General features: G+C 53.0%; 11 protein-coding genes across 11 annotated transcripts; 4 read left to right on the top strand and 7 right to left on the bottom strand.

The window, feature by feature from the left end:
- Positions 1-74: 74 nt before the first annotated feature.
- On the bottom strand, positions 75-1034 carry BDW74DRAFT_175237 (uncharacterized protein; the record flags this gene model as incomplete). Its single annotated transcript, XM_073728272.1, has 1 exon — positions 75-1034. One exon carries the CDS (start codon positions 1032-1034, stop codon positions 75-77), a length of 960 nt encoding a protein of 319 aa, XP_073587280.1.
- Positions 1035-2181: 1147 nt separating this feature from the next.
- On the bottom strand, positions 2182-3597 carry BDW74DRAFT_147617 (uncharacterized protein). The gene is made up of 2 exons (XM_073723575.1): positions 3251-3597; positions 2182-3195 (listed from the first exon to the last, which is right to left on the bottom strand). The coding sequence occupies exons 1-2, from the start codon at positions 3440-3442 to the stop codon at positions 2314-2316; spliced, it is 1074 nt and encodes a 357-aa protein (XP_073587279.1). The 5' UTR covers positions 3443-3597; the 3' UTR covers positions 2182-2313.
- Positions 3598-4465: 868 nt separating this feature from the next.
- On the bottom strand, positions 4466-5759 carry BDW74DRAFT_101730 (uncharacterized protein). The gene is made up of 2 exons (XM_073721507.1): positions 5435-5759; positions 4466-5374 (listed from the first exon to the last, which is right to left on the bottom strand). The coding sequence occupies exons 1-2, from the start codon at positions 5488-5490 to the stop codon at positions 4597-4599; spliced, it is 834 nt and encodes a 277-aa protein (XP_073587278.1). The 5' UTR covers positions 5491-5759; the 3' UTR covers positions 4466-4596.
- Positions 5760-6373: 614 nt separating this feature from the next.
- On the bottom strand, positions 6374-7106 carry BDW74DRAFT_147614 (uncharacterized protein). The gene has a single exon (XM_073723574.1). It carries the CDS (start codon positions 6858-6860, stop codon positions 6609-6611), a length of 252 nt encoding a protein of 83 aa, XP_073587277.1. The 5' UTR covers positions 6861-7106; the 3' UTR covers positions 6374-6608.
- A 336-nt stretch (positions 7107-7442) lies between these two features.
- BDW74DRAFT_147613 (uncharacterized protein) lies at positions 7443-9245 on the bottom strand. The gene is made up of 4 exons (XM_073723573.1): positions 8634-9245; positions 8164-8585; positions 7944-8113; positions 7443-7878 (listed from the first exon to the last, which is right to left on the bottom strand). The coding sequence occupies exons 1-4, from the start codon at positions 8962-8964 to the stop codon at positions 7563-7565; spliced, it is 1239 nt and encodes a 412-aa protein (XP_073587276.1). The 5' UTR covers positions 8965-9245; the 3' UTR covers positions 7443-7562.
- A 169-nt stretch (positions 9246-9414) lies between these two features.
- BDW74DRAFT_101722 (uncharacterized protein) lies at positions 9415-10593 on the top strand. The gene has a single exon (XM_073721506.1). The coding sequence runs from the start codon at positions 9532-9534 to the stop codon at positions 10477-10479; it is 948 nt and encodes a 315-aa protein (XP_073587275.1). The 5' UTR covers positions 9415-9531; the 3' UTR covers positions 10480-10593.
- Positions 10295-11707, bottom strand: BDW74DRAFT_101718 (uncharacterized protein). Its single transcript, XM_073721505.1, has 2 exons — positions 11490-11707; positions 10295-11365 (listed from the first exon to the last, which is right to left on the bottom strand). Exon 2 carries the CDS (start codon positions 11359-11361, stop codon positions 10708-10710), a length of 654 nt encoding a protein of 217 aa, XP_073587274.1. The 5' UTR covers positions 11362-11365; positions 11490-11707; the 3' UTR covers positions 10295-10707.
- Positions 11708-14493: 2786 nt separating this feature from the next.
- On the top strand, positions 14494-15015 carry BDW74DRAFT_175231 (uncharacterized protein; the record flags this gene model as incomplete). The annotated part of the gene is made up of 3 exons (XM_073728271.1): positions 14494-14702; positions 14762-14792; positions 14854-15015. The coding sequence occupies 3 exons, from the start codon at positions 14494-14496 to the stop codon at positions 15013-15015; spliced, it is 402 nt and encodes a 133-aa protein (XP_073587273.1).
- Positions 15016-15316: 301 nt separating this feature from the next.
- BDW74DRAFT_175230 (uncharacterized protein) lies at positions 15317-16161 on the bottom strand (the record flags this gene model as incomplete). The annotated part of the gene is made up of 2 exons (XM_073728270.1): positions 15317-15526; positions 15595-16161. 2 exons carry the CDS (start codon positions 16159-16161, stop codon positions 15317-15319), a joined length of 777 nt encoding a protein of 258 aa, XP_073587272.1.
- A 2126-nt stretch (positions 16162-18287) lies between these two features.
- Positions 18288-18848, top strand: BDW74DRAFT_147608 (uncharacterized protein). The gene has a single exon (XM_073723572.1). It carries the CDS (start codon positions 18336-18338, stop codon positions 18837-18839), a length of 504 nt encoding a protein of 167 aa, XP_073587271.1. The 5' UTR covers positions 18288-18335; the 3' UTR covers positions 18840-18848.
- Positions 18849-19508: 660 nt separating this feature from the next.
- On the top strand, positions 19509-20968 carry BDW74DRAFT_175228 (uncharacterized protein; the record flags this gene model as incomplete). The annotated part of the gene is made up of 2 exons (XM_073728269.1): positions 19509-19769; positions 19847-20968. The coding sequence occupies 2 exons, from the start codon at positions 19509-19511 to the stop codon at positions 20966-20968; spliced, it is 1383 nt and encodes a 460-aa protein (XP_073587270.1).
- Between the last annotated feature and the right edge of the window lie 3855 nt (positions 20969-24823).

The raw sequence follows: 24823 nt of genomic DNA, 5'->3' as shown, positions 1-24823 counted from the left end.
AACACGATGAGATGGCAATTGAGACAGCGCAGGTCAGTATTAACAATTCTATATACATCTTTCTACTACATATGTCAGCTCGAACCCCCTGAACTCCCCGAATTCGCCCGGCAAGTACAAGCAGACGCGTCCCCATTCCCATTCCCATTCCCATTTCCACCCCTGCTAACCCTCCACTCCCTAATCCTCCTCTCCACCCCCTCCTCTTCCCCTGACAGCCCCCGTCCCAACCAAGTCGGCCCGGCACTATCATCGAGCGTTCTTACAGAGGACCCCGTACTCCCACCCGCCGCAACCTCAACGAGTCTGCCCAAAATCGCAAACTCCAGTCTGAGCTTGATGCTATACGCCACAGGCTTAAACATAACCTGCAGGGCGAAGAGGCCAGCGTACTGGAAGACCACGACAACGATATCAAGGAGGAGGATGATGACGTTGATAGCGAGGAGCTGGGTGAGGATGACCTTGTGCGCACGCTGCGGGCGCAGCCGGAGGAGCTTAAACGTTTCCCAGATGTAAATTGAGGAGAGAAAGCATTCTTGCAGGCAGAAGACGACCAGCTGGATGCGTTCGATTATGGAGTATCCATTTACGAAGACGCGCCGCGTATGGGAGGCCGGTCGGACGGCGCCGTACATGAGCACCGTCGTCGGGATTTGCATGCATATTGCGTTTGCGATGATGAGGTAAAGGATCCCTCGCAGGAGGCCGGGACTATGTGAGACTAGATGCAGTCTGCTCCAGAGCACAATCGAGTGTCCCGTCACCATGCAGTACCATCCCGCCAGGACAATTGTAACGCCCAGGTACGGCGTAATGTCCGTGAAGAACAGGAGTATGAAGCCGACGGTGTTGACGATCAGGCTGCATGACGAGATGAGCAGGGACCAGAAGTAGACGCCGTGATAGCGCTTGAAGGTGGCGAGGCAGAGGGCGGTCAGCTCGATGGAGTTGTAGAGGGTGATGCTGGCAAAGGCCGTGAAGGCGAATTCTTCGGGGCGGGTGATGGATTCGCGGATGGGATCGGAGGACATTTGATGCGTGGTGGGAGGGCCATGGGGTAGGCTATCGTGGTGGCATTTGCTGGAGACGGGGAGGTGAGGTGGAGGGAGGCCGCGAGGTTGGCGGCGTGAAGCTATTTGAGAAGGCACCGTGGCGGACACCGGGCGTTTTATCGGTGCTAGGAAAGTTTGCATAACTCTGGGTCAAGTTGTAGCTGCCATGGGTCTACAAAAGTCAAACGCCATGTCCTCATCATGATCGGATATTCTTGCTCCCTGCAGGATTCTTCTGCTTATGGGCGTCAAGCCACTCGGGAATTATAAGCTTAACTGTACTTCTATGACACTAGTCTTCCAGTAAGTCACCTCAAGCTTTGATTGGCATTATAATGAAGGTATTCGGGGTGACAACTCCCCCGGACACCACCCCAGCTCTCCCCGCCAAGCCAGTCCTAACCACGGAACCCCCCTCTCCCTTCAGTCTAGACCTCTAACCCACAGCATCCCCGACAGTCGTCCGAAGCTCTCCGCATGCCAAGGTGGCTGTCCGGGTGCCCGAAGCAATCAGAAGCGGCGGATTGCACGTGGAGACACCGATCGTCTAACTGATGACAGCTACATCTGGCCTGACCGTTGAGACTCTCCGCAGAGTGGCGAGTATAGCAAAGCTAGTCTCCGCAGACCACGTTTCCGTGCCTTGCATCGCACACGCAAGGTTCACGTTTCAGGAAATCTCAGAGAGCTTGGCGTTTATTCTTCAGGGTCCTGGACCCGGGCCCCTCTCGAAGGAGTCGGGGCTCGGAGGCGATGCCATGGATCCGCTTGTCTTGAACGGCAGACTTAGTTCCGACTTGAGTCTAGGGTTGTTAATCGTTCCTTAATTTCTCAAAACTAGGTTTAAGAGAAGCGGATGAAAAGCTAATAGAGTTGGAAAAGAAGGCCTGCTTTGCCGTGCATGGAATATACATTCTGGGACATAGAAGGTCTCGGAGAGCTCTGTTAGGACCAGTAAGGACCGTATGCCCAAGTAAGTGTCGGCAAACCCGCTGAGAATGTCCGACCGATTTTAAAAGCGTTTCCTAGTACGACTCGATGATTATCTCTAGAAATGCAAAGCATACAACTAGCCCGGATGAGATTGGAGACGACAAGCACGATCCCATCAATTTATCTGTGACGAAGGATTTACGGGAATACATAAAGAAGCATCGATAAGAAAGATCTTATAATGGCCCCAACGTATACAGGGGCATATAGTGCTATATAATCATCATAGAATAAGAAGACGAAAGTCGAAACCGTGTCCGATCAATCAATGAACATTCACAACGCGATGCCCAAACGCATAGCTCTGCTTCTCCATACCCATCATCCGTTCCTTTTCTAAACCGACAACCTCCTCAAGATACCTCTCCTGATCAATCGTCCCGGTCACGGGCTGCGACTCACTCCCATCGAACCAATAGGAGTAAATAGCAACAATGAGCTTGCCAGCGAAGTACCCCAGCGCACCGGCAAGGAAGGCCGCCATGACACCAAGAAGACCCGAGATGGCCGCCGGGCCTGCGAATTTGGAGTGGAAGTGCCTATCATATACCCAATCATCGAGCCGCTGGCGGTGATGCTCTTCGTGATGCTTGCCGTGGCCGTGGTGACCACCCATTGCAGCTGCAGTGCAAGGGTTCGGCGCAGTCCAATCGTCAGAACACCCCGTCTCAATCTCGCCGTTATCCTTGTTCTTCGGAGTGTTCGCCGAGGTATCAATGTACGAATTCCAAGCCTCTAGGGACCACCAACTCGCCTTCCCTTCCGCGTTCCCACCCTGCACCTTGAGCTCCTTTTCACCCTCCTTATGCTTCATCTTAAGCTTCCGGTGATACCGGCGCCAGGCTTCCTCAACCTGAATGATCTTCAGATACCCGTTGTGCTCTCTCACCACCCCAACCGACACCGGATGCTCGGTCGCGCGGCGGCCCTGCAGGTCCACGAGTGTTAGGGTGAGATGGTACAGGTCTCCCAGGATCACGCCGGGCTGGTGCGGGAGGGGCTGGACGTCGAGGGCGTATGCGAGGGGGACGGTATCAGACAGTAAGCCGCGCTGGCGAGGAGCGTGGAATTGGAGTGGCCATGAGGGAGGAAAGATCTGGTCGTTGTTTGCTAGGAGGGTGTCGTTTTCGGTGGAGAATTTGATGGTCTGTCACTGTTAGTTAGTGCGTTGGCACGATGCAGGAGAGAGGGAGTGATCGTACGAGGAACGCAGGCGGTTGGGCATTCTCAAGACAGTCGCTGTAGGAGAAGGCGCATTCGGCGCAGGTGAGGTTCAGCGTGTAGGGCTCGGTCGCTATGGACAGAGGCGGCGACGAGAGGTCGTTGATATTTTCTGCGGCTGTAAAGCTGCTCAGGAAGAGTGCGATCGACGTGAATGATAGTATTTTCTGCATGGTGATTTGATGGTCGTATGATATAGGTTGGTTGTTAGGGCAGGTGGCAGCGAGAGCCCAACGGGCCAGCTGGTGGCCGTATATAGCGAAAGAAAAAAGAAGTAAAGAGCAGTTGGAGCGTAACAGGGTAGCGAGCGTATAATCGAACCAAATAGAAAGAAAACACCGACGAAAGACCTGTTCTACGAAGAGGCCATGAGTCTCTACTTCTAATAATAACGGCTGCCTGGCACCAGCAGCAGCAGCACTGCCACCACGGTCCCTACCTCAAACCCTCAAATCCACCCAAAGTCGCACAGCAAATCTTTTCGCATCCACAGGACCCTTGTTCCTGAGACACAAAGCTTAGCGCTGCTGCCTACTGGAGCTTTTCTGCGCTTCTTAGCCAGTGAAAAGGCGCGTGCTCGGTGTCTCCGAGACACTGGCCGCAAATCTCTCAATTGCAGGCCCACACTGTCCCCTATTTTAGGACGAAAGCCGGAACCCGCGGTTTCCAGGGCCTTTGAATAGCTTTGTCGCAAAGCTTAGCAGCTGAGGTTATCCCGCAAGTGGGTGTGATCGTCCGAGACAGCGGGCTGCGCGATTCGCTGTGAATTGTTCTGCCTGCCGTGGCTGGTTCCAGCTGAGAGCTCCATGGGACGATTGGGTCGGTGGGAAGATTGTCATTTGTGAACGGCTCATGGGAATCGATAGTTAGCTAGCTCCACTATCGCTGTTGCTTTCCATTTCGGAGTGGGCTTTGTAGCATAGTGGTGGCTCATCTCGGAGTTTGTTGTCCGGCCAGTTTACTTCCCAGTCCTTTAGCCCTCAGGTCAAGGGGCGCTGTCTGAATAGCGTCTGCCTCGCTAGTAGTTGTCCACACCTGCTAGATAGACAGTGGGCGTCCCTACCCGCTGCGGGCCAGCCAATCGCCGTTACTGTGGTACTTCCCATCAGGAGTCCGATGATGGACGGTTCAATCTAAGTGAGACTTTATCGATTCATTACAGTACATAAAAACAGAATGTACTGATGCCAAAGACTGAACATTCTTGCAGGGCGCTTAGCCATACATCTCGATACCGCACCACCAAAGGAGATGTACAAAGCCAGTAGCCAAGGCCATGACTATTGTAACCCCCTCTAGCATCAGCATATTCACCCTGAAGGAGATTCTACGTAAAAATAACGCCTCCATCAACAAGCATAGTCTGCCCCGTAACATAGTCCGAATCCTTACTCGCAAGGAAACCCCCAACAAGGCCCGCCACATCATCCGCCCGACTCGTCCTACCAAGCGCAATAAATCGATCGGAGTAGAGCTTCAGACTATCGCCCCTGCCGCGCCCTTCCAGCTCTCCAAGACCCCCATCAATTGCCTCCCACATGTTTGTGTCGACAATGCCGGGCGCATACGCATTGACCGTGATCTTGTGACGAGCCATCTCCATCGCCATCGCTTGCGTCAGTCCGCGAACGGCCCATTTACTAGCGGAGTAGATCCCCATTGAGGGAAAGGGCTTGTGCGCGACTATGCTCGCCGCGCCGAGGATCTTGTACACAGAGACACCGGCGGTGGACTTTGGATCGCCCTGCGCAATCATCTGTTCTGCGGCGGACCTGTAGCAGTTGAAGACGCCGTTGAAGTTGACGGTCATGACCTTTTTGATGTCGTCGTCCGTGACGTTCAGCAGCGGCTTAACCTGCGATATACCGGCATTCGCAACCATAAGCGTTAGGGGCCCAAGTTTTTCGGTCGACCTCTTGACCAGAGCCGAGACGTCCCCGGAGGAAGATACGTCCGCTGGAATCCCGAGGACGCGGCCTTTTGCAGCCGGAATCTGCGATGTAATTTCGGAGACTGTGGAGTCAATCGCGGACTGTGAGCTCGGGATATCGTTTATGCATACGTTGTACCCGTCGTGCGCGAGGCGCAGAGCGATTGCTTTACCACTGGGCTCTATTAGTTGTCGGCTGACATGATGGAAGAAGAAGGTTTATTGACGAGCTTACATTCCGCGGGCGGAGCCGGTGACGATTGCGGTGCGGCGAGCGACTGAGGATGCCATTCTGATGGTCGATGTCGCCTAGTAGGTAGATTGTTGGAGCGAGTCAAGGTTGGGAAGGAGACTCAACATCCCCAAGTGAGGAGATAAATCCGGGAAGCGGGGTAAGAGGGGGTACAGACCGGGGTCCGGGGGCTTCTCCGCATACAGCATTAGCCCATGCATTAGTATAGCATGGGTTTTACCAGTGCCGTAGCTTGACAACTCCGAATGCCAGATCCTTTGGCTTGGCTTCGGAATATTGATGGCCGAGTACGTTGGACCGAGTGGTTCGCCTGTAGGCTGACGGCAATAATCAACCGGAGAGCCCTGTTGACTCAAGTAAAAAGGGTAAACCAACAGTCTCTCTTCTGTTATTCTTGGGCGTCCTGCTCGCAGTAGAATGCTCCTATCAAGTGAGAACAAGAAGCGTTGGGGGGCAGCGGCCGTGTTCACCACAACTCGCCGGTAAAATCCGTAACTAGAGAACTGTTGGCCCAGCCGCAAAAGGGCCGACAGCGAGACCATTCAGCCAGGCGGCTGCGTAATAGTGCCAGCGATTGGCAGTGAGTGGAATGCGTGAATAGATGACTATAGGCCGGATCATTCGGTTGACCATTCAATTGATTGGGGGTGGTTTGTGTAGTAGTCTGCTCCAGGTCACCCTGTTGGATTATGCTTGCCAAGCTCCTCAGCAAGCTCCAATAGTTGCGGAAGGACGTCTTTGTCCTCCCTGATGTGTGCCAGAAGACCTTTGAAGCCATCTATGTTGCCGAAGTATGGGATCTGCGGCTGAGGATATGGCGCCATGATTCTGGTGATGTTAAAAGCGCTTGTATCACGGGAAACCCTCTTCGTTGACCAAGACGTAGATCATCTGTCGCGTATCGACGAAGGCTATCCAATTGAAGAAGCGCAACGGGAAGAGGAAGCGAAAAGGCGTGAATAAAGGCTCCGCAACTCCGAGTGAGAAGACATCCGACGCCTGGTTCTGTCGCGCGCGGCACCAACTCTCTGTGCCTCGCCACGTCGCGTTCCCACAAAGGGGAGATGGCAGCCATTTTCCTAGCGGTACTATAGCTGCGTCTTCAAGATCTGAGGTTTGTACATCGGTGATAGGGATGCCTTCCTTGACGCTCTCCTCATAAGCGATGAGAATAATTGTTTGGTTCACCGTCTGAACCTGCTAGCCAGCCTCTAAAGAACCCTGATGAACAAACAAAAGCCCCGATGGACTCACCATTATGCAGCACGTCACGCTCATGCGTATATGCGAGGCCTTGTGAAGCACCGCGGAGGATACTCCGTCTCGTCACAGCGGTCAAAGAACCTTGGAAGGCTTCTGAGCCAAGCGTGGTCCCTAAGTCCCCAGTTAAGGATGGGTGAATAAACATCTCGCGTCCATTGTCACGAATAGTGTCGGCGACAGTTCGGAGGTTCGAAGAATCTGATAATATTTCTGGAGGTTGAGCTGGTACTCGAATTCCCCCCTAATCACGTCCTTGAGGATAAAGTTCTTGGCGCCCCCGCTGGGGTATAGTCGAGGTTTCGTGGTTAGTCGAGAGGCAGGGGTAATATAAACTTCATACATCGCACGGAAAATAGATAGGAGCGGATCCTTTGGTCTGCAAGAATCTCTTCGATCTTGTACGTGCGTCCTGAGTCGTTTCTTAGACGCGTTCCCAACCGCGAGGCTCCTAGGACGCGGTCGAGATTGCGACGCGTCTTGAAGATTCTCGAGCAAACGGCCTGATGCGAAATAAACAATTTTGTGTAGAAAGTATTCTTCGATGTAGGTTATATGTCCGGCCAATATGTCGACGGAGTGGATATACTGCTTCAGCTTTGGCGATCACAAATTGCGTGGTCACGAATCACAAGGTTACCTAGTTAAGCACCGTAATGACCTTGTCGGTAGCCAACCGGTTGATAGGATTGAAGCACTTTATGCCGGCCAGTGTACTGTGCGTGATACGAAGCGCCTCTGGAATTGTTCAGAGTTGATCGGGATAAAAAATGGATGTGTATATATAAGGGTTGTGTGCGGCGTCTGCAACTACATATTTTTTGCCGACCTGTCGATGGCTTATCAGGAATCACTTATCGTCCACCTCTCTAACCTCAAACTCGAACATCGCATTTGACGGAACGGTATCTTCATTCTGAAGTTTGTTGGCCGTTTCAACCCCTGCAGCTGGGACGCGATACTCGAAGCGCTTCCCTGGAGGGGGTGTCCGGCCATCGGCCAACGGGTACGGGAACGGGAGGTACTCTGGTAACAGGCCTAGCTGGATAAGCACAGTTGCTTGATCCCAGGCAATGTGTTCGTGATACAGACGGTCTCCGCGGATGTTGACGACGGAGGTGAAAGGGATGCGCAGGGGTTTGCCAGTAGGCGGGATGCCCGGGAGTCTACGTTGATGTCAACATCTCGATTTTCCAAGATAGACAGAAAAAAACTAGGACGGCGGACTTACAGCCAGTCAACGACCTTGTTATGCGTTAAGCAGAAGATGAATTCGTCAACGACACGGTCAATGCCCAGCGTCCGGCTAATGAGCTCAAGCTTTGTATCGTCGGGGTTGTTGAAGATGAAGTGGTTGAGGTAAAACTTGCTTAGTTTGGCTCTTCCAATGCCACCAGTCAACTGCACTAGTTAGTGCAATGATCTTTATGGCAGTGAACGTGCGAACTCACAGTAGGAACATGGTTGACATAGGGTTCCTGGACCATCGTGGCCATGGTCTTCTCAACAGACCGGTTCTCAAACTCGTAGTAGGTATGCTCATCCCAGATCTTCTCTAAGTCAAAGTAAGGCCCATTCAGGTGACCCTTGATGAAGGTGACGGTGCGGGTATGGGCAACGCCGGCCGAGGAGTAGTTGAAGTCCGCGTGGCCGGGGATGATGAATCCCGACGAGGGAACTTCCGAGTATGAGTAAATCTTCGACAAATCTGACGATTCGGGTTTTGGCTTCGACGAATCCAGATGAAGCAGAGTTGGTATATCCCGCGTGTTCCAGACATCGAAGAGGACAGCCCCAGCAAACTGTCCAAGTGAGAGAACGTCTTGCAGGAGGTCACCGAAATCCGGCGCGTAGTCAGCCTTGGAGCCGTACACTGCGACCAGTCAGCGAATATTTATCAGAGCCACATAGAAGATCGCACCTAGCGCGACATATTTGTCCTTTGATTCGCATTCCGCCAAACCACCCAGCGCGTGCTCCGCACTGCGGACCAGATCCGAGAGCGCAGCCTCACTCTTGCTTGTCTCCGCATCTAAAGTGATCTGAGCAACAGCGAAGCTCTCCTCCGCCCACTTCTGCAATGGTTCCGGGTCGAGGCTCTGATTGCTAGCCTGGCATTCGGCGTGCGCGGATGCTCTGATAAGGACCAACCCCGGGCCACGACCGCATCGTGAGAGGGGCGGCTGGAGAAGGACCCCGGGGGCCACTTTGACGGTCGGCGCGGATGGGAGCGGCGTAGATTCTGAAGTCATGATCCTGGTGTGTTTTCAGTCGTTCACCGTATGGTAGAGGCTCCCCAGAAGACGCAATATAAAGACAGTGTGTTCCCTAGCGGATCGGATCTCGGCGAGTGGGTGTCTCCAACTTTTCGGCTTTCCGATCCACCTGGGTATGGTCTTATCGCGGACTTGATCGTACGATTGGCGGCATATCTAGGACGTTGTGTATGACAAGATTGGAATGACAAAGTTAATAGTGTGGCCGGACACAAAAATCATGAGCAATCCTCTCGGGAAACCTAGGGCGCTGTGAGATTGCCCGCAGCGTGGTTCAATTCCCCTCGTTATCAAACGCGGGGTTGGTGCCTTGAGGTGTCGGAACCTAGATAAGAGTCACGTGCTGATAGCTCCATCACCGCTCACGAAGAGCTTCCTCCGGCGTCTTTCCAAGGTTTCCAACTCTAGACAGAACGACGCGCTCTCTTTTGCTTCTACCCTGCAATATTCACGCCCCGTTCTACTGAGTCGCTTCCTCTCGATCCCATCTAAATCCTACAAAGTGCCCTTTGGGAGCATCCCGGCCACCAATTCCGCGCGAAAATGAACACCGAATTCCAGACCGCGCTCTCCACCTTCGAAAGCAGACTGAACGCCCTCATCACAAGCCTCACAACCTCCCCCACCGCATCAAACGCCCCCGCCGCCGCTAAAGACCTCCTGACCGCCGACGACTCGCTCACAACCACACTCGACACCCTCAAGCAACACCAGAACAACTACGCTCGCATCCTGCAATTACGCGCCGAAGCACAGAGCCTGGAAGAACGGGTTAAGGATATAGTCCGCCTAGTCGTCCGCTACGAAAAGGATATCCGAGAAACATGCGGTGACGACGATACGGATAGCGAGTCCGACTACGACTCCGACGAGCTAGACGACAACATGGACGGACAAGAACCCGCGCCCCAACAGAAACGCAAGGGCGTCGACTACAAGCTGCTCCTAGATTTCGCGCGCCGGATCAGCAAATACAACCACGAAGCAGCGGCCGATGCCGCGGCGGGAATGACGAAAGGAAATCGCGCCGTAGCTGGGCAAGACACAGAGATGACGGGGACGAATGTCAATGGGAACCAGGACGGCAGCCCCGCGGAACCTGTTGCTGCCATTACGAAAGAAGCGACATCGTGGCTTGACGAGTCGGCGAATATGACGCGCCAGGTGTATATGCTTCCGTATCCGATGGAGGATAGGATACGGCTTGGTCTTATGGGTCAGATACAGCTTGCGGCGGCCGAGGGACGGCCTGGCTTTGATCCGGATCAAGAGGTGGAGCGGCTTATTCGGGAGACGGAAGATGTTGGAATGGCGGATCCTGTTGCGCCTGCGCCGGTTGGGGAGGAGACCGTAAGAGTCAACGAGGCTGCCAAGGCGGCTGCTCATGCTGGGTCTGCGGCGGCGAGCGGGATTGGGATGGCGCCAGTACAGCCCAAGCCGAAGGCGACGCTGGATTTGGATTTGTACGATCCAGATGAGGATGATGATTGATTTCAATGTATGTTTCTCCCGGTCACCAACCTTTCAACGCGACGGTCGTCTTCATCAGACCTCGGTTCTGCTGGTATGAAAAGCAACTTCGTTCCACGCCTCAAGTTAAAAGCTTTAAGCTTTTCTACGAACTACCTATTAAAATGGAGGAACTTTCAAACAAAAATCAATGCATTCTTTAGTAACGATTTGCAAATCGAGAAAATCAATAACAAAATCAAAAATCAATCACTGACCTTGGAGCGCCCAGAACTGATCATAAGAAACCCGACGCCGGGAGTAATCCGCCTCGTTAGACTTGGACCATTCAGTGCGCGGGGGAATCTCAGGCTGCCACTTGCGTTTCCTCGAGCCCTTGCTTTCAGCCGCCTCAGGCTTCGCCTCGAGCTCCTTTATATACCCGCGCGCCATTACAAGCTCAGCGTGGTCTTTCTCCCAGTGTTCTTGACGCCTTGCAAAGTCCGCAATGCGCTCGCGGGAATCCCGAAGCTCGGCATCATCCAACTCGACGGTCTTCATAAACAGCCGAGCGTCCACCAACTCATCGTGCTCCTTCTTCCACTCCACTTGCAGCCCTTCAAGGATCGCAACACGGTCGTAGCAAGCTCGCAGTTCGCGATTCTCCTTTTCAAGATCCTGGATATAGAGCCTGGACTCGGTGAGCTCAGCATAGCCCTTGTTCCACTCCGCGCGCCAGCCTTCGAAGATTGCCAAGCGCTCGTCACGAACCCGAATGTAATGCTGGAGCTGTTGCATATCCACCCGGCGCTCTATGAGCTCCGCGTGGTCTGCCTTCCACTGGCCCTGGACCTTTTCAAAGTACTCAAGGCGCTCGCGGCAACCCGACAGGTCGACGTGACTCTGCCGCATCTGGTCTTCCATGTACCTGAGATCAAGGTTAGCGTTGACAAGATGATCGCGATACATGGTCGCCTCAGCTTCAGCGCGTTGAAGCTTGTTTTCAAGCTTTATGATTTCTTTATCTGCGCGACTAAGCTCGTGTGACTTACGGAAGAGTTTGAGCTCCGCCTCCCACGCTGCGCTCCTATTGCTGACCGAAAAGGGGCTCAGACGAGCGGCGCTCTCGGCTTGGTTGGGTTCGTACCCCTTCTTGTCAGGGTTCATTCCCTCGCCCTCCCAGAACGGTCCCCTGCCTTCAAGGCAAACATTGTCCTTGACTAAACGCTCCCAGGTGATTGGCGCTGGCTCTGGACAGGTCGTGTAGCCGAGCTCCTCCCACCATGAGAGGGACCGCTCGCGATCGTGAGTACCAGCGTCCGACACGATAAGGTTTTGTTTATTGGACGACATGGCGTTTTCGGCTTCATCTTCTAGCTGGTTCGTTGTTTCTTCTGTCTGAGTCTGGACGTCACGCTGGGCCGTCGATTGGGACGCCGCCGGCAGTGCGGGCAGTGGCTTGTTTGGTGCGGCGGGGGCCTCGGGCATTGAACGTGCCGGCTCCTTGGTAAAATGTATGCGAGTCGTCTGCTGGAACCAGTATTCGTCGACGCCGTCGTCCTCGAAGACGCGTGCTAGCCGCTCGCCGTCGAAAAAGCTTTCGCCGTTGAAAAAAGTATCGCCGTCAAAGAGGCTTTTTCCGTCGAAGAGTTTCTTGCCGTCGATCAGACTTTTGTCGCTGAAGAAGCGCTCGTCGTCGAAAAAGTCTTCGTTGTCGAACGGATCTTCGCCGTCGAAGAAACTGTCGAACTGCGTGAATTCTGGCTCCTCCTCAAGAGACGGAATGTCTTCCGACTCGGACAGATCAAACCAGCCATCTTCTGTGCGGTCAATGTCAACTGTATCCATGTCGAAGATATCCTCTTCAGGTGCTTGCAGGAAGAAACTCAGGAAGAATCGCTCAATGTATTCGTTGAGGATCTTTCCTAGAAATCGTTCGATGATGGCTAGGTACTGGATGAACAGGAAGAACAAGCGCCCGGTGGTGACTTGATTCATTCTTGCTTGGATTCTGGAAGCAACGATTGGTGATAACTGGTTGATTGCTGTCGTAATCTGGTGATCTGGTGACCTTGTTGGGTTGGCTGGGATTGGAGTGTTTGTTGGAATGGAAGCTGAAGGAGTCGAGTGTCTTGAGGGCTTTTATGTCTGCGTCTGCATAATGAGTACAAGGAAGCTGATGGGGCTTTGTATCCTAGTAGCCTTTCGTGTTGAATGAAGGCTCTACCTGGATAGCTTTCTGCTTTGATCGAGGTCAAAGGACCGGAGAACAAGGCTGCCATTCTACTCGTCCATACCCTTTGACTTTCTGTATGTCATTCCGTGGAAACAAACTGGGTCTGAAAGGCAGGAAAAAAGAATGATTGAGTCCGTAGAGAAGAGAAGCAACCTTCGAACCATGGAGATCCTGAAAGAGTAATGAATGCGTCTTTAAGGTGAAAGCCCAAAGCCATGGGAATGAAGAAAGGAGCAATGAACGAGTCTTTATAGGAAAAAGAGACCTGAAGATCAAGGAATGAAAAGGGAATGAGTCTTGAAGGTGAGAATACAGAACCTGGGAATGAAGAGAGAACCTTAGAAGGAAGGAAGCACGAGTTGGCGTCACCCAGTATAACCTTGGAAGGCGACTGACTCAACCTCTCCCGGAATCATCCCCCGCCAACCTGACAAACCCAGCTTCTCCTAGCGACAACCACCATGGATTCTCCCCCTTAAAATCTCTCCCCATCATCGAAGCCTTCCTTAAAAAAGCATTTACTTCCGAACAATGACCCCATCCGAGAGCGACGTGAAGGAAGCCCGCCGGTTTTCTCGCCAACACCTGCTGGACCTCTTCTTTCAACACAAAGCCGAAGCCGCCACCGCGCTCAACCAAACTCTTGTTAAAGGAGTGGAGTTATCCTCAAGGACCTCGACCTGTCAAAACCTCTATCAGATCCCTCGAACACGCGATGTCGGTGTTTTTCGAGCCGTTAAAGCAAGAATTTATGAACGACCACCCTGTTGACTTGTCGGAACCATTTACCAGAGCCACTTATGACTTGAAACAGCGCAGCTTCAAGACACTCTCAGCTGATCTTAGCCGGAACGATATTATCGGACAGTTTTCTGGTGACTTCCCAGTACTCTTCTCTGAGTACCAGCGCGTCGCGCTTGCGGGCTCCATCGCTACTCACCACCACTGGATCCGTTGGTATAGCACCCTATAACCCCCCGGTGCTTGACGCTTTTTGAGTCTCTGGTTATTGAATTGGCGGGTTCTTATCAGTAATATCAACAACCACTTCCTCCGCGACGAGTATTGGGTATCCACCAGTTTCGCCGATGGCGATAACCCGCTCGTTCCTGCATCCACTGAAATTGGCTCAGCATCGCACTAAGTTGAAGCTAATCTACTGCACGTCGTTTTTATAATGTCGCATGCTGGACAGCCCACCGAGATGCTCTTGCGTACCGAGATTTTAACCATCATTGGGGTCATGCTCTCCCGCCTCACCAGTTATCACTTGCGCGCCTTTACCGCTATCCCAGTATGTCTACGTTAATTGTCTTGCGTCACATCGAGTTTGCTAACTTCTATGCGTTATTAGAACCTTGCTGTATCTTGTTTCAATAGATATCAAGCGCGCATTCTTTACGCTTCCATGTCCGACAAAGGCCTTGTGATAGCGAAAGCCGTCTGTACGACTTCAGCACGCAGCAAATCCGTGATTCAAACCTTCCAATTTTTCTGTGCTGGATGGGGGGTGATCGATTGGCGACACCAAAGGACTGCGGATTTGCCTCAACAAGGGGAATGTGCATTCCTACCCGACCTCGTCCGGGTCCGAGGTAGGAACACCATGATGTTTAGCATCGGTATCGACGAGCCGACCATGGTCGAAAAGAGTCTAGATGGGCAACCCTCTGTGGTAGTGTAAAGAATCGGCAGGCAGACGCCCTCGGTCCTGTCCCTGCAGCCGATGATCCCGATATCGGCAGTGAAACCGAGCCATCGTCCTCCGATGATGATTCCTCTACCGGGCACTCGTCTTGCTGCTGAAGGAGCTCAAAAGCATGGCCGGCGTTAACGGCCTCAAAACCAGCTTTACGGCCGTCACAGATGGCGGCCTGCGAGCCGGATTCCAACAGCTTATCCTGAGCATTCTTGAGGTCAAGGTCCGCCTTCGTGGGAAGCGTAAGCATGCCATCCTAATGCAGGAGGGTTCGGAAATGGCCACTTGGTGGTTCAAGTTTCCGCAGGAGTTGCCGGTGTTCCGTGGACAGTGAGTGACTTCTCTCAGCCCAAGGTGCTTTATTTTACTGACATGGACCTTCCACCCAGCCGGCTTTTAACCTCACAGGACAGACATCAGGTTTGTCTTAAAATGGGTAGAATCGGGGCAGACTACCTTGAATATCTGAAACCCGGCAAAGCCCGCGCCGAATTCTACCTTGAAATGCGAACATACCGGGCCCTGGAATATCCTAATTCCAGGGCATATGGCTCAGCTAGGCGACCTTATCATCGTAATAATGAAGCACTGCGGTGCTGAGATTGATTTGTCGCAAGAGATCCCCCGCAACCAAGATGCATGAGCATCTGACCCTTTTTCCTTGTTTTCACTTTGGTTCTTTTCTTTTTCTTTTTTTTTACTGCTGTCCCAATTCCATCTGTATGAGTAAGGCGAGACGTTTCCAATTCGATCATTCAAGTTGAAATTTCCACCGGTCAGCGTTCAGCGCAACCGTAAGACGATCTAGAGATTCCTTCACTTTAGGCCATGGTCAAACTGATGCAGCATGTTCTCGTTCTCGAGGACCTTCGTCAACAGGCTCCAGTCCCACTCCCTCAAGCCCCTCTACATCCGCACCCCGAGTTTCCACTGCCTCATGCGTTCTATCTATCCGTCGCGCCAAACCTCAGTCGCTTAGTGTTGCCGATTGGCTCGCTAGCCATCCAAGAGAAAAAGGTGTTGAAGATCTTGTCACGGCTTTCGCGCGTCGCGAACTCGTGTTGGGCGCTGTGGGCGATTACGAGGCCGTTGTCTGACATGTATCCATAGAGAACCCGGACCCGGTACCGATTGAAACAAGAGATAAGCAGAACCTGGACATGAGCATTTTAGCAAATCTGTAGATGAGTAAAAGCCATGTATAACATAACTGCACACTTACCGGGATAATGTAATGGTCACGTAGCGACGAGGTTCTAAGCCGCGATAGCATAATGCCAATAATGGCAAGGACCTCAGTACGGAGTATCTTCTCAGTTGGGGGGACGGTGTGTGTCGTTGTGAAAAGAGCATGGGGCTTTCCGGGAGTTGTGTTGCGGATATGCCATGCCGATCTAACGTGCGAGGGGCCGGCGATAAGCGGGTTATGGCAGTCGGCGGCGCTGCTGGTCAGGGTATACTCGTCGCGCAGAGAGTTAGTTATTTCTATGTGACCGCACGGTGCAGTGGACTTAGTCAGGCAGAGAGCGAACCCTTGAGACCACTGGGAGGAGACCATAATGCCGTCCTCGAGCCTAACCGGTTGGTATTGCACAAAGCCGGCTAGAAAGTCTGTGCAGAGGAACTCGGTAAGTTTACTGTCCTCTATGGGATTTTCTGCGAAGGTGCACTGCTCCCTTTTGTACGTCGTTCTGGTGAATTCCTCAGAGAGATCCAGTGGGTAGGTTGCAAGGGAGTCGAGTTTTCCATGGCTGGAAGAATTGGGCAAGGCCCTGATTTGCACTTCCATAGAGATGCTGCGAAAGCTCGAGGTTTTTGATGGTAATTCCAGTGCTTTTGAAAAGAGATGGGTCGAGAGTGTCGGTGCTGGCTATGTATCGACCGAAGAGAGTCAAGAGGTGCGCGCGAGAAGAGTGGCGGGCTTCCTTGAGCTGAGTGTCAGAGGCAGACATTGTTGCCAAACCACAGATGCTATTTACGAAGGAATTTTAGCCTCGGGGGGTCCACCTTAGCGACTGAAGAGTAGAAGAACCGACGGTGGGCGAGAGTTTGGCGGAGTTGTGTCCCGAAGGGGAGTCAAACGGAGAGTCGGACATGGTCAGGACTCCGTGATCTGAGACTCCAGAGCATCCCGCCATTGGGTTTTACCATTGTGACCAAAGGAAAACAAATGATGCTACCTCATACGTTAATGAGCCGCCTGGCTGTCCATGGTCCAGAAGATATAAATGCTTTCACTCGTGGGCTTTCCCCGCCTGGTCGTCTGACTCGATACTTAGACCTTCGCGGAACTCAAACTCCACAAATTCAACCACAACCGCATTTGATTCTCTGACTGTTCATCGCTGAATCACCAATCCCTTGAAGTGCCGTCCTTGCAGCTTCTCGGCGTTCTACCAACAATTGAACAAGGTCGACATGGACAGGAAGGCAGTCCGCCGGGCGTGTCATCGCCACCTCATCGAGATCGCTCAACCGCGGACGAGGTTGACGCCAGGGAAGTCGAAATCATGGTGAAATAGCTTGTCCTCGAGGACTACACCGATCAGAAGGAACATTTGACTTGGTTCTTTAAGCCTCCGGGCGCCCTTCCTCATGAATAATCACCCACCTTGTTCTCTTCGCTGTCCCACAGCCTCAGGCCCATCGAGAACCTGCTCCGCAGGGAGGCCGCCATTCTTGGGCTGATGCTCACCGCGCTGAGCGTCTCTTCTCTACGTGCCCACAATACCTTCTTGGTTGGTTTACTCTACATTAAGCCTAGAATACACGATGCTAACCTTCGCTCCAGGTCATGGCCATATCCTATCTTAGGATGTTCCAAGCCCGCCTGTTCTATGCCTATATGTCGACCATGGTCTAGTTTTGGCGAAAAGCCACCTTTATTCCTTCCATAGCGACCTAGCACGTGTCGAAAACTTTCGCATATTCATGGGCTGGATGGCGAGCGAGGTTCAAGGTAATACTACAGCACTGAAGTTCGGCCTGAGTGAAAAGGAGAATAGAGACGCGGCCAAGAGCACACAAATGGTTCTTCCAGTACCTTTTGCCCTCAAAATGTCTCATCCTGCCACCTCGTGACAACCGCTTGATCCAGAAACACCGTTGGCGTCTGGCTTGGCTGCCACACTGCCGGCCTACTCCTGGTTTATTCATCGCAGACGCGATAGCGCTGGAAGCGTAACCAGCAGAAGCGGTGTTGGAGCCAGCGCCGTCGTGCCCGACGAACCACTGCTACTAGAGGACAAGGAACAAGCCCTGGAAACAGTGGGTGAGGATTCCGGGGACCAGACAAAATAGACGAAAGCGCCCGGAGTGATCGACCATGGCTATGGTGAGAGTTCTTTCAGCACATATCCATTGTCGCCGACCTACGGCCCCTTTGTACAGACATTGAAAGCTTTGCCGTCGCATTGTACATCCCTGATGTGCCTACCCCACTGCGCCCTTGTGGACTGTTGCGTTGAGGTATCCTTTGGGTGATAGAGCTGTTTAGGGAAAGACCCATTGATGTGGACGAGAAATCGTTCCTTGACGGAGAGGGCTGGGTCTTTGCGCACCATTTCTGAATGCTCCTTGTTCATGGCCAACCTCATTCAACCGAACAAAGCTCACCACGCGGCTCAAAGAGCAAATGGCTAGAGAGATAAAAGGGGGAAAGCTCATTCAAAACACCTCTCGAAGCTCTGATATTGTTCCCCGAAAGCATATAAGCGACCTCAACCTCTCAACCATCGAACTCATCTTCAACGATCCATCCGAGCACCTCCAATCCTACCTCAGCTCCAGTTTCTACGAAACTCTAGCCGTGATCATTTCACCTGACCAAAATCCGAGAGTCCAGTGTCCTTAATCTCTATATTTCTACCTCGAAATACCGAGAAAATGCACTGCCCCGTGTGCAAAACAGTCGCCGGCCCCTCCTGCGAAACAAAAGGCCACTTCTACAACGTGCTTCCACCCATGGCCAAGAGCTCACCACCGTCCCGACAGTCCAGCGTCGCACCGCGCCCCCTTCTCCCCCATCCAGGTCGCGCCTTCGCGCACTGCCCCGCGCCCAGCCAAGGAAGCACGCAGGCCGTAGGCAAGCCCGGCATGACATACATCCAAGGGTACCAGCGCCGCAATCCAACGGGGGATATGATAGAGGTTCCGGGCCATTGGCGGGGCGACAAGAAGGGGCGCGGGCAATCGGAGACGCCTGCGCCACAGTCTCGAGCCGACGAGCTGGCGGCTGCGAATGCCCGGATTGGACACCTCGAGCGCAAGATGACGATTAATAATACGAAGGCGACCGGGGTGATTAATAATATGCGCCAGAAGATGTCCAGTAGGGGCCAGCAGTCTCAGAGGGAGATTGAGGCGTTGACGCACAAGCTTTGGGAGAATAATTCGAGGGCGGAGGCGCAGATTCAGGAGTTGCGCAGGCGGAATGAAGAGTTGGAGAGTCGGTTTCGGTTCAGCTGAAGGGTTTTTGGATCGTGTGATTGACCATCCTGGATGCCTAGGAGTCATGTGCATGGAGTAATCGTTCGTGCTGAGGCTTTTGCCTTATCTGATTGAATCAAGAGTGGTTAGTTATATTTTTCTTCTCCGGAGGGCGTAGGAAACTGGAACGTAGTCTTCGAGAAAGCCCCAGTAGGCAACAAGTCACCATAAATCCGTAAATAGTCAGAATAGACCTGGAAGTGTAAAGTCCAAGCGAATCCTTAGAAGAGTTGGACAAATTCGATGGTTTTGTCGCTGGAAGCCTCGAGGCGTGCGAGAGGACTCCCCCACCTTGCGTTTGCTGTCAAACAACCTCCAGACCTGAAGTATCTGGACAAGAGCTTACCTTCAGCTCAAATAATATGGAAAAAGCTCCAATGATTGTTCCTATTTTCCTACCTTGACCACGAGAGATCCCTTCCCTTAGCCCTTCGTTTTCAAGAGGAAAGACCGACCCAGCGCCTCCTGCCCGCTAGCCAACAACACAAGTCCACCGCACACTCCAGGGAACGCGGCCTCCAGTCCCTATCTGGATGTACAGTAGCAAAGCTGCCCACAGCAAGCTGAAAGTTATGAGTAGTGCCGGATTGCCTTACACCTCGTGTGCCTTCGGCTCTGTCCCAGGCGTGAGCCATCGAAGCGACACTGATGGGCGGCTGCGAAGTCACCAACGACTTCACCAAGAATACGGACAAGACAATTGTGAATCCGGAACCCAGAACCTCAATGGGTTATTTGAAACGCGAGCCGCTCGCCAAAACAGTCTCCAATTTCAGCAACTTTCCTCTACATTGCGCTCCCTCACACGCGCACGAAACACGTCTTCCTTGTCGCGACGCAGCAACATCCGAGTACTTCCTCGTCAACGTCGAACTGGACTCGGGGACCACACTGCCTTACGTTACTCACGTGAGTTGATCTTATTCAAGCCCCCTTCCTCAAGACCAGAATTTGAAAGTACAAGCTGACGCCTGCGCGGTCCCTAGCATCCGCCTAACTACCCCCCGTACCAAGGCCATCGCAATCACAGCTCCACGACGGCTCAACCCGCGCGACCGGCATCTGCAGCAAGGGGCCTCTCGAAAATGGCTCCGTACAACACGGACTTGGACCGCGGCCTAAGCGACCCCTACGAACACGAGAGTCCATACCGTAACCCGTCCTCCTTCCCCGCGATCCCTGAACACCCTCGTTTATCGTTTGACCCCAGCAATGACGCAGGCGACGAAGACGAAGAGGTCAACATATCCTCGTTGGGATCGGACACTGGGGCAGGAAAATGCAAAGACGACCCGCAAATGTCGATTGTGCAGCAAAACAAACAGGAAGATTACGACTTGACGAAGACCGAAAATGACTGGGGACATCGAGAGAGCGCGGAGAAAGAAGCGACAGGCAAGCAAGCCTACATCCAATCCCTCGAGGCCCGACTCGGAACACTGGAAGCGCAAAACGCGGCGGAGTTGCTCGATTACCACAAAGAAGTCTGCGACCTCCGGAAGAAGTTGTCGGCCTGGCGGAAGTCGAAGCTCTGGCACAAGGGGATGCCCGTGTCCGAGCGAAACATCATCGGCACCCTTCGCGCTACACTTATGAGGTCTGCTACTGCAAATGACAGGATGAGGAAGGAGAACACCGCGTTGAAGAGAGAAATCGTGCAGCTAGCCAAGGTCAATGGACTTCCTGAGGAGTTGAGGGAGAAGGCGCTCCAGGCGCATGTGAACCATTTGCAGGCCATTAATAGGTCGATGGATGTCAAGTGGGAAAAGAGATTGAAGGAGGCAAGGCAGAAGATGGGGTGCCAGAAGGAGCTCGGCTACAAGGGAGAAAGGAATGGGCAGGGTATGCACGGTTGGGCTCCGGTTCAGGCAGATGTCGATACGGCTGCAGCTGCAGCTGAAGCGGTGAACTTCAAGGGGGATCCAGAGGCGAGCGAAGCGACACAGACTGCACAGGACATACACTGGGATTCTGGCTCAGTAGAGAACAGGGCGCAAGAGATGCTTTACGTTCCTGGCCATCTCAGGAAGTTGTCCAGCGGCGAAATTGTTGACGTTGCCGGGTTTTGGCGTCCTCGCCGTAAATCCAAGATCACCCAGAAGGACTGAGATGACAGCATATCACATCAGTGCTGCATTGGAGAGCAACTATATACAGTTCGCACCCGCAGGTTTCCAGGCAGCCGCGAGCAAGGATGAGAAAGGGGTGGACATATCCTGTTTGAGCATGAGCTGACCAGTTACGGCGGGCATGCTAAAGCGAAGGAGAAGATCGTACAACTTTGGAAACAGGTCAACTCAGTTGGAATCCAGGCAGAGAAGATCGGGTGTTTTGGATTTTACTTTCGTTAGGTACCGCCTCTTGCTTAGCAGGAAAACGGTGCTACGGACTCCGATGGGATCTTGGATAATAACACTGAATCAATGAACCGATCTTCATGCCTTTCAGAGAGTACCCCAGTAGGCTATCTCGCTTGTCTGGAGATTATCTTAGAGGAAGCGTTGACCTAATAGTAGGGGTCTGTCAGTGATCTGAGCCAAGGGCACCTCCAACCAGATACAACACAATGAGAGTGGATCGAGGTGAATAACACTATCATCAATAGACACCAGCTGGTCTGGAATCTAACAGAGAGCCCATTAGGTGAATGTTGACTTCACTGCCAATGACGTGGGGTGGTTGACACCAAAAGTGAAGGAAAAGTGAATGAGAAAGTGAATACAACTTGACCAGATCTCCAACTCTTCAACTCCTAAACATCAGGCAACTTCGTATAAATACCCCTCCACCTCCTCTCCTAAGTTTGCGTCTTCCCATAACCACTTCTTCTCTCTCATCCATCTAATTTTCTCATTACACCTTGTTCAACTCGCCATACGACCAGTACCTACCAAAAGCATTGCTAAAATCGCGTCCTGAGGCCCGACAGTCCTCAGTTACCTTAGGTACCTGTACCTGTACTTCACCTAGGTAGGGCTCAACCATGGCTCCAAACAACCAACTCCACAAGGACATGGACAGGGCAGGCAACTTGCAGACAAACTTCCACACGGCCCAGTCCAAACGCCCAAACAATGCAGCTGCACCTGGCACCGGCATCTTTGCCATGGCCCCTCCAACTCAGACTCAATTCAACACCCTATCCCCGTTCTTCAATGCCAGCGCCTACCTTCACGCCCATAGCTTCATGCCGGGAGATGGCGCCCGGGTGGGCCCAAGCAGCCCCCGTGTTCGACCGGTGTACTTCAACGCCGATGCTGACCCTGATATCCCTCCTGCAATGTCTAACAGCATACCGCAGGTGCAGTCGCAGATTGGGCAGGGAACTTAGTTTCAGGATAGACCCGTCAATCGACAGAACAACCTTTCTCCGTCGCCGCATCCGTTTGGCGGAGATGCCCACACTCCGATTCAGCGGCAGGTTGTCCTGTCGAGCGGGCAACAGGTAACCCGGTCTTAGGCTCAGCCTCGGCCTCAGCGTCTAGTCCAAGCGCATGCTCAACAATCCTCGCACGCAGGATCGGGACTCAGAACCGCGAGTCCGAACCTACGCGTGCGGGACAACCGAATCCAGCAGCATGGCACCCCAGCTAGAGTCCGCCAGCTGCCTACAACGGGGCGTTCACATCCTACACCACCGCGTATCCGAGAGCCGCCACGCGGGCCTACACCAGCACCTGCGCCTGCGCCAGCACCCGCACCGCCAGCAGCATCAGCACAAGAAGCCCAAGTGCCCAACCTCGCGGAACCCGAGCGCAAAGCCCTGCAAGAAAAAATCAACACCCTCGGGCGCACAAACATGCAAATGAAAGCCATGCGGTGCCAAAAAGAGCTTGAGCTCACCGCGCGTCTAGCCGAAGCCGAAGCGGCGCTGGACCGCACAACGAACGTGCATGAGCGCACCATGAATGCCCTGCGCGCAGAGCTCAAAGACGCCAAGAAAGCCCGGGCAACCGCGCGCTCAGAGCTGAAGGAGGTGAAGACGTCGCGCGCTCAGGTCTGCCGCCAGCTGCGGTCGCAGATGAAGATCAGTCAGCGGCTCAATTGTCGCGTTTTCCGGTTGGAGCGGGTTAATGATGCTGCTGTGGAACGCCTTGATGGGGTTAGGGATCAGGTTTCGCAGTTGGCTTTGGTGATGAAGGTTCCTGAGGAGGAGAGGGGGAGGGTGCTTAATGTGCATGTTGATTACCTGCAGCAGTTGAACGTGTTGTTGAGGTTGAAGGTTAAAAGGGAGATGGATGAGATGGGGATGCAGGAGGGTGATGGGGTTCTTAAGGGGCCGGAGTGTTCTCCTGAGTCGGATGGTGAGATGCAGGTTGAGGAGGAGGAGGAGGACGAGGAGAAGGAGGATGACCATCAGGATGCTGACGGAGATACTGATGGAAATGGATCCGAGTCGGATGGCGAGATGCAAGATGCTCCACTTGTCCCTGCCAACGATCAACACGAGGACAACACCACCTACAACCCGCCCTCGCCTTCGTCCTCCGAGCATGGCAACACCTCAAGCCACATCTCAGACGGCAACGAGTCCCCACCCAGCCCACTCTCAGACAACGACGAGGCAGACAATCCCGGCAATTCCAATGCCGAGTCATTTACCCCCCTCGCCACAGTTCACGTACAGGCAAATACACAAATACAGCCGGGCCAGCACCCCCCCTCACTTGAAGGCACCTACGTCGGCGGGCGCATCTCGAAACGCCGCGACGGCAGTATTCGGTATACCAGGCCGTTCTGGCGCCGGGTCGGTCGGCGCGGGACCACGGTGAAGCCTCAGAAGATTTATTCCATTAGGGCGCAGATCACGCCGGGGGCGCGTAAGCTGGTGACGGGCGCTAGAATCAGTCCGGCTGGGGTCATTATCGTCGATGGGGGCGAGAATCGTGAGGGTGCGAATGAAGCTGAGTCTGGCAAGGTGCAGGATGAGGATGTGGATATGGAGGATGAGGGAGAAACCGACAGTGACGACATGCAGGGTGATGGTCCGGACGTTAACGTAGAGTCTGCTCGCAATGATTCGGGAGATGCTCAAGATGAAGCAGCCTGATGGCTGGGTGATAACTGTTGGAGCGAAGGAGTGTAAGATTAAGTTGGGAAACAACCATGTCGGATGTACTTGATTGGCCTGACAAATCTGAATGGCGTTGTGGAACTGCTTTATCGATATTACTTGTGTATGTATATAGAAATGGACTTTCATCGTCTTCTTCCACCATATCAAAGCAAATCAATTGCGATTCCCATTATAAACTAGTATTCAGCAATTCGATAGTAAATAACGTTTTGATGCATGCATGCGGTCTCTCCAGGCCATGTTCTGACGATGGAAAGCAAAAATGTAGACAGCCCTAGAGTCTCACCATAAGAATCCCTGGATTTGAAAAGCCAACGATTTCAGCCTTTCCCCGCCACACTACCTGCGTTCTATTCGAATCTGGACAGCAGGTCTGTGTAGATAAACCACCTTGTCAAAGTGCCTGGTCAAGCAAACAGCATGAGACTCGTCGTGACAGGCATAGACATCCTCCCTATGAGGTTATCCTGGCCATGGTCCTGCTACCCAACCCTTCACTCTCCAAGTGACTGTCCCATTCACCCCATCACGGCTCAATGGACTACATAATCACACGCCCTCTGAGAAGGCTATAAATAACCGCGTCATGACAGCCTTTGGATCATACCTTCTGCATTCCCTCGCTGTTCAAGTTTCTTGTTCGCTTCGCAGCAGTTTCTCGTTGGGTTTTCAGTTCGACGTTTGCGTTCTCTATCCCAGTCTCAGTTCCAGTTATCAGCCCTCATTCCCTGTTCTACTTTCATGTTCTCTCTCCTGGTTTCAACTCTTCTTTCTGCTTCCTGGTTTCACTCACTGAAACACTCTACCTGACAGCCCTCTGCCTGTCAGACGTTGGCATTTCGCACTTAGTCATCGCATGTCACCATTTGCATTCACTCACCATTAT

Source organism: Aspergillus multicolor (assembly GCF_047715735.1).
Source record: "Aspergillus multicolor strain CBS 133.54 unplaced genomic scaffold BDW74scaffold_4, whole genome shotgun sequence".
NCBI classification, from domain to species: Eukaryota; Fungi; Ascomycota; class Eurotiomycetes; order Eurotiales; family Aspergillaceae; genus Aspergillus; species Aspergillus multicolor.
The sequence above is the reverse complement of the archived record's forward strand: the minus strand, read 5'-3'. Positions and strand labels throughout refer to the sequence as shown.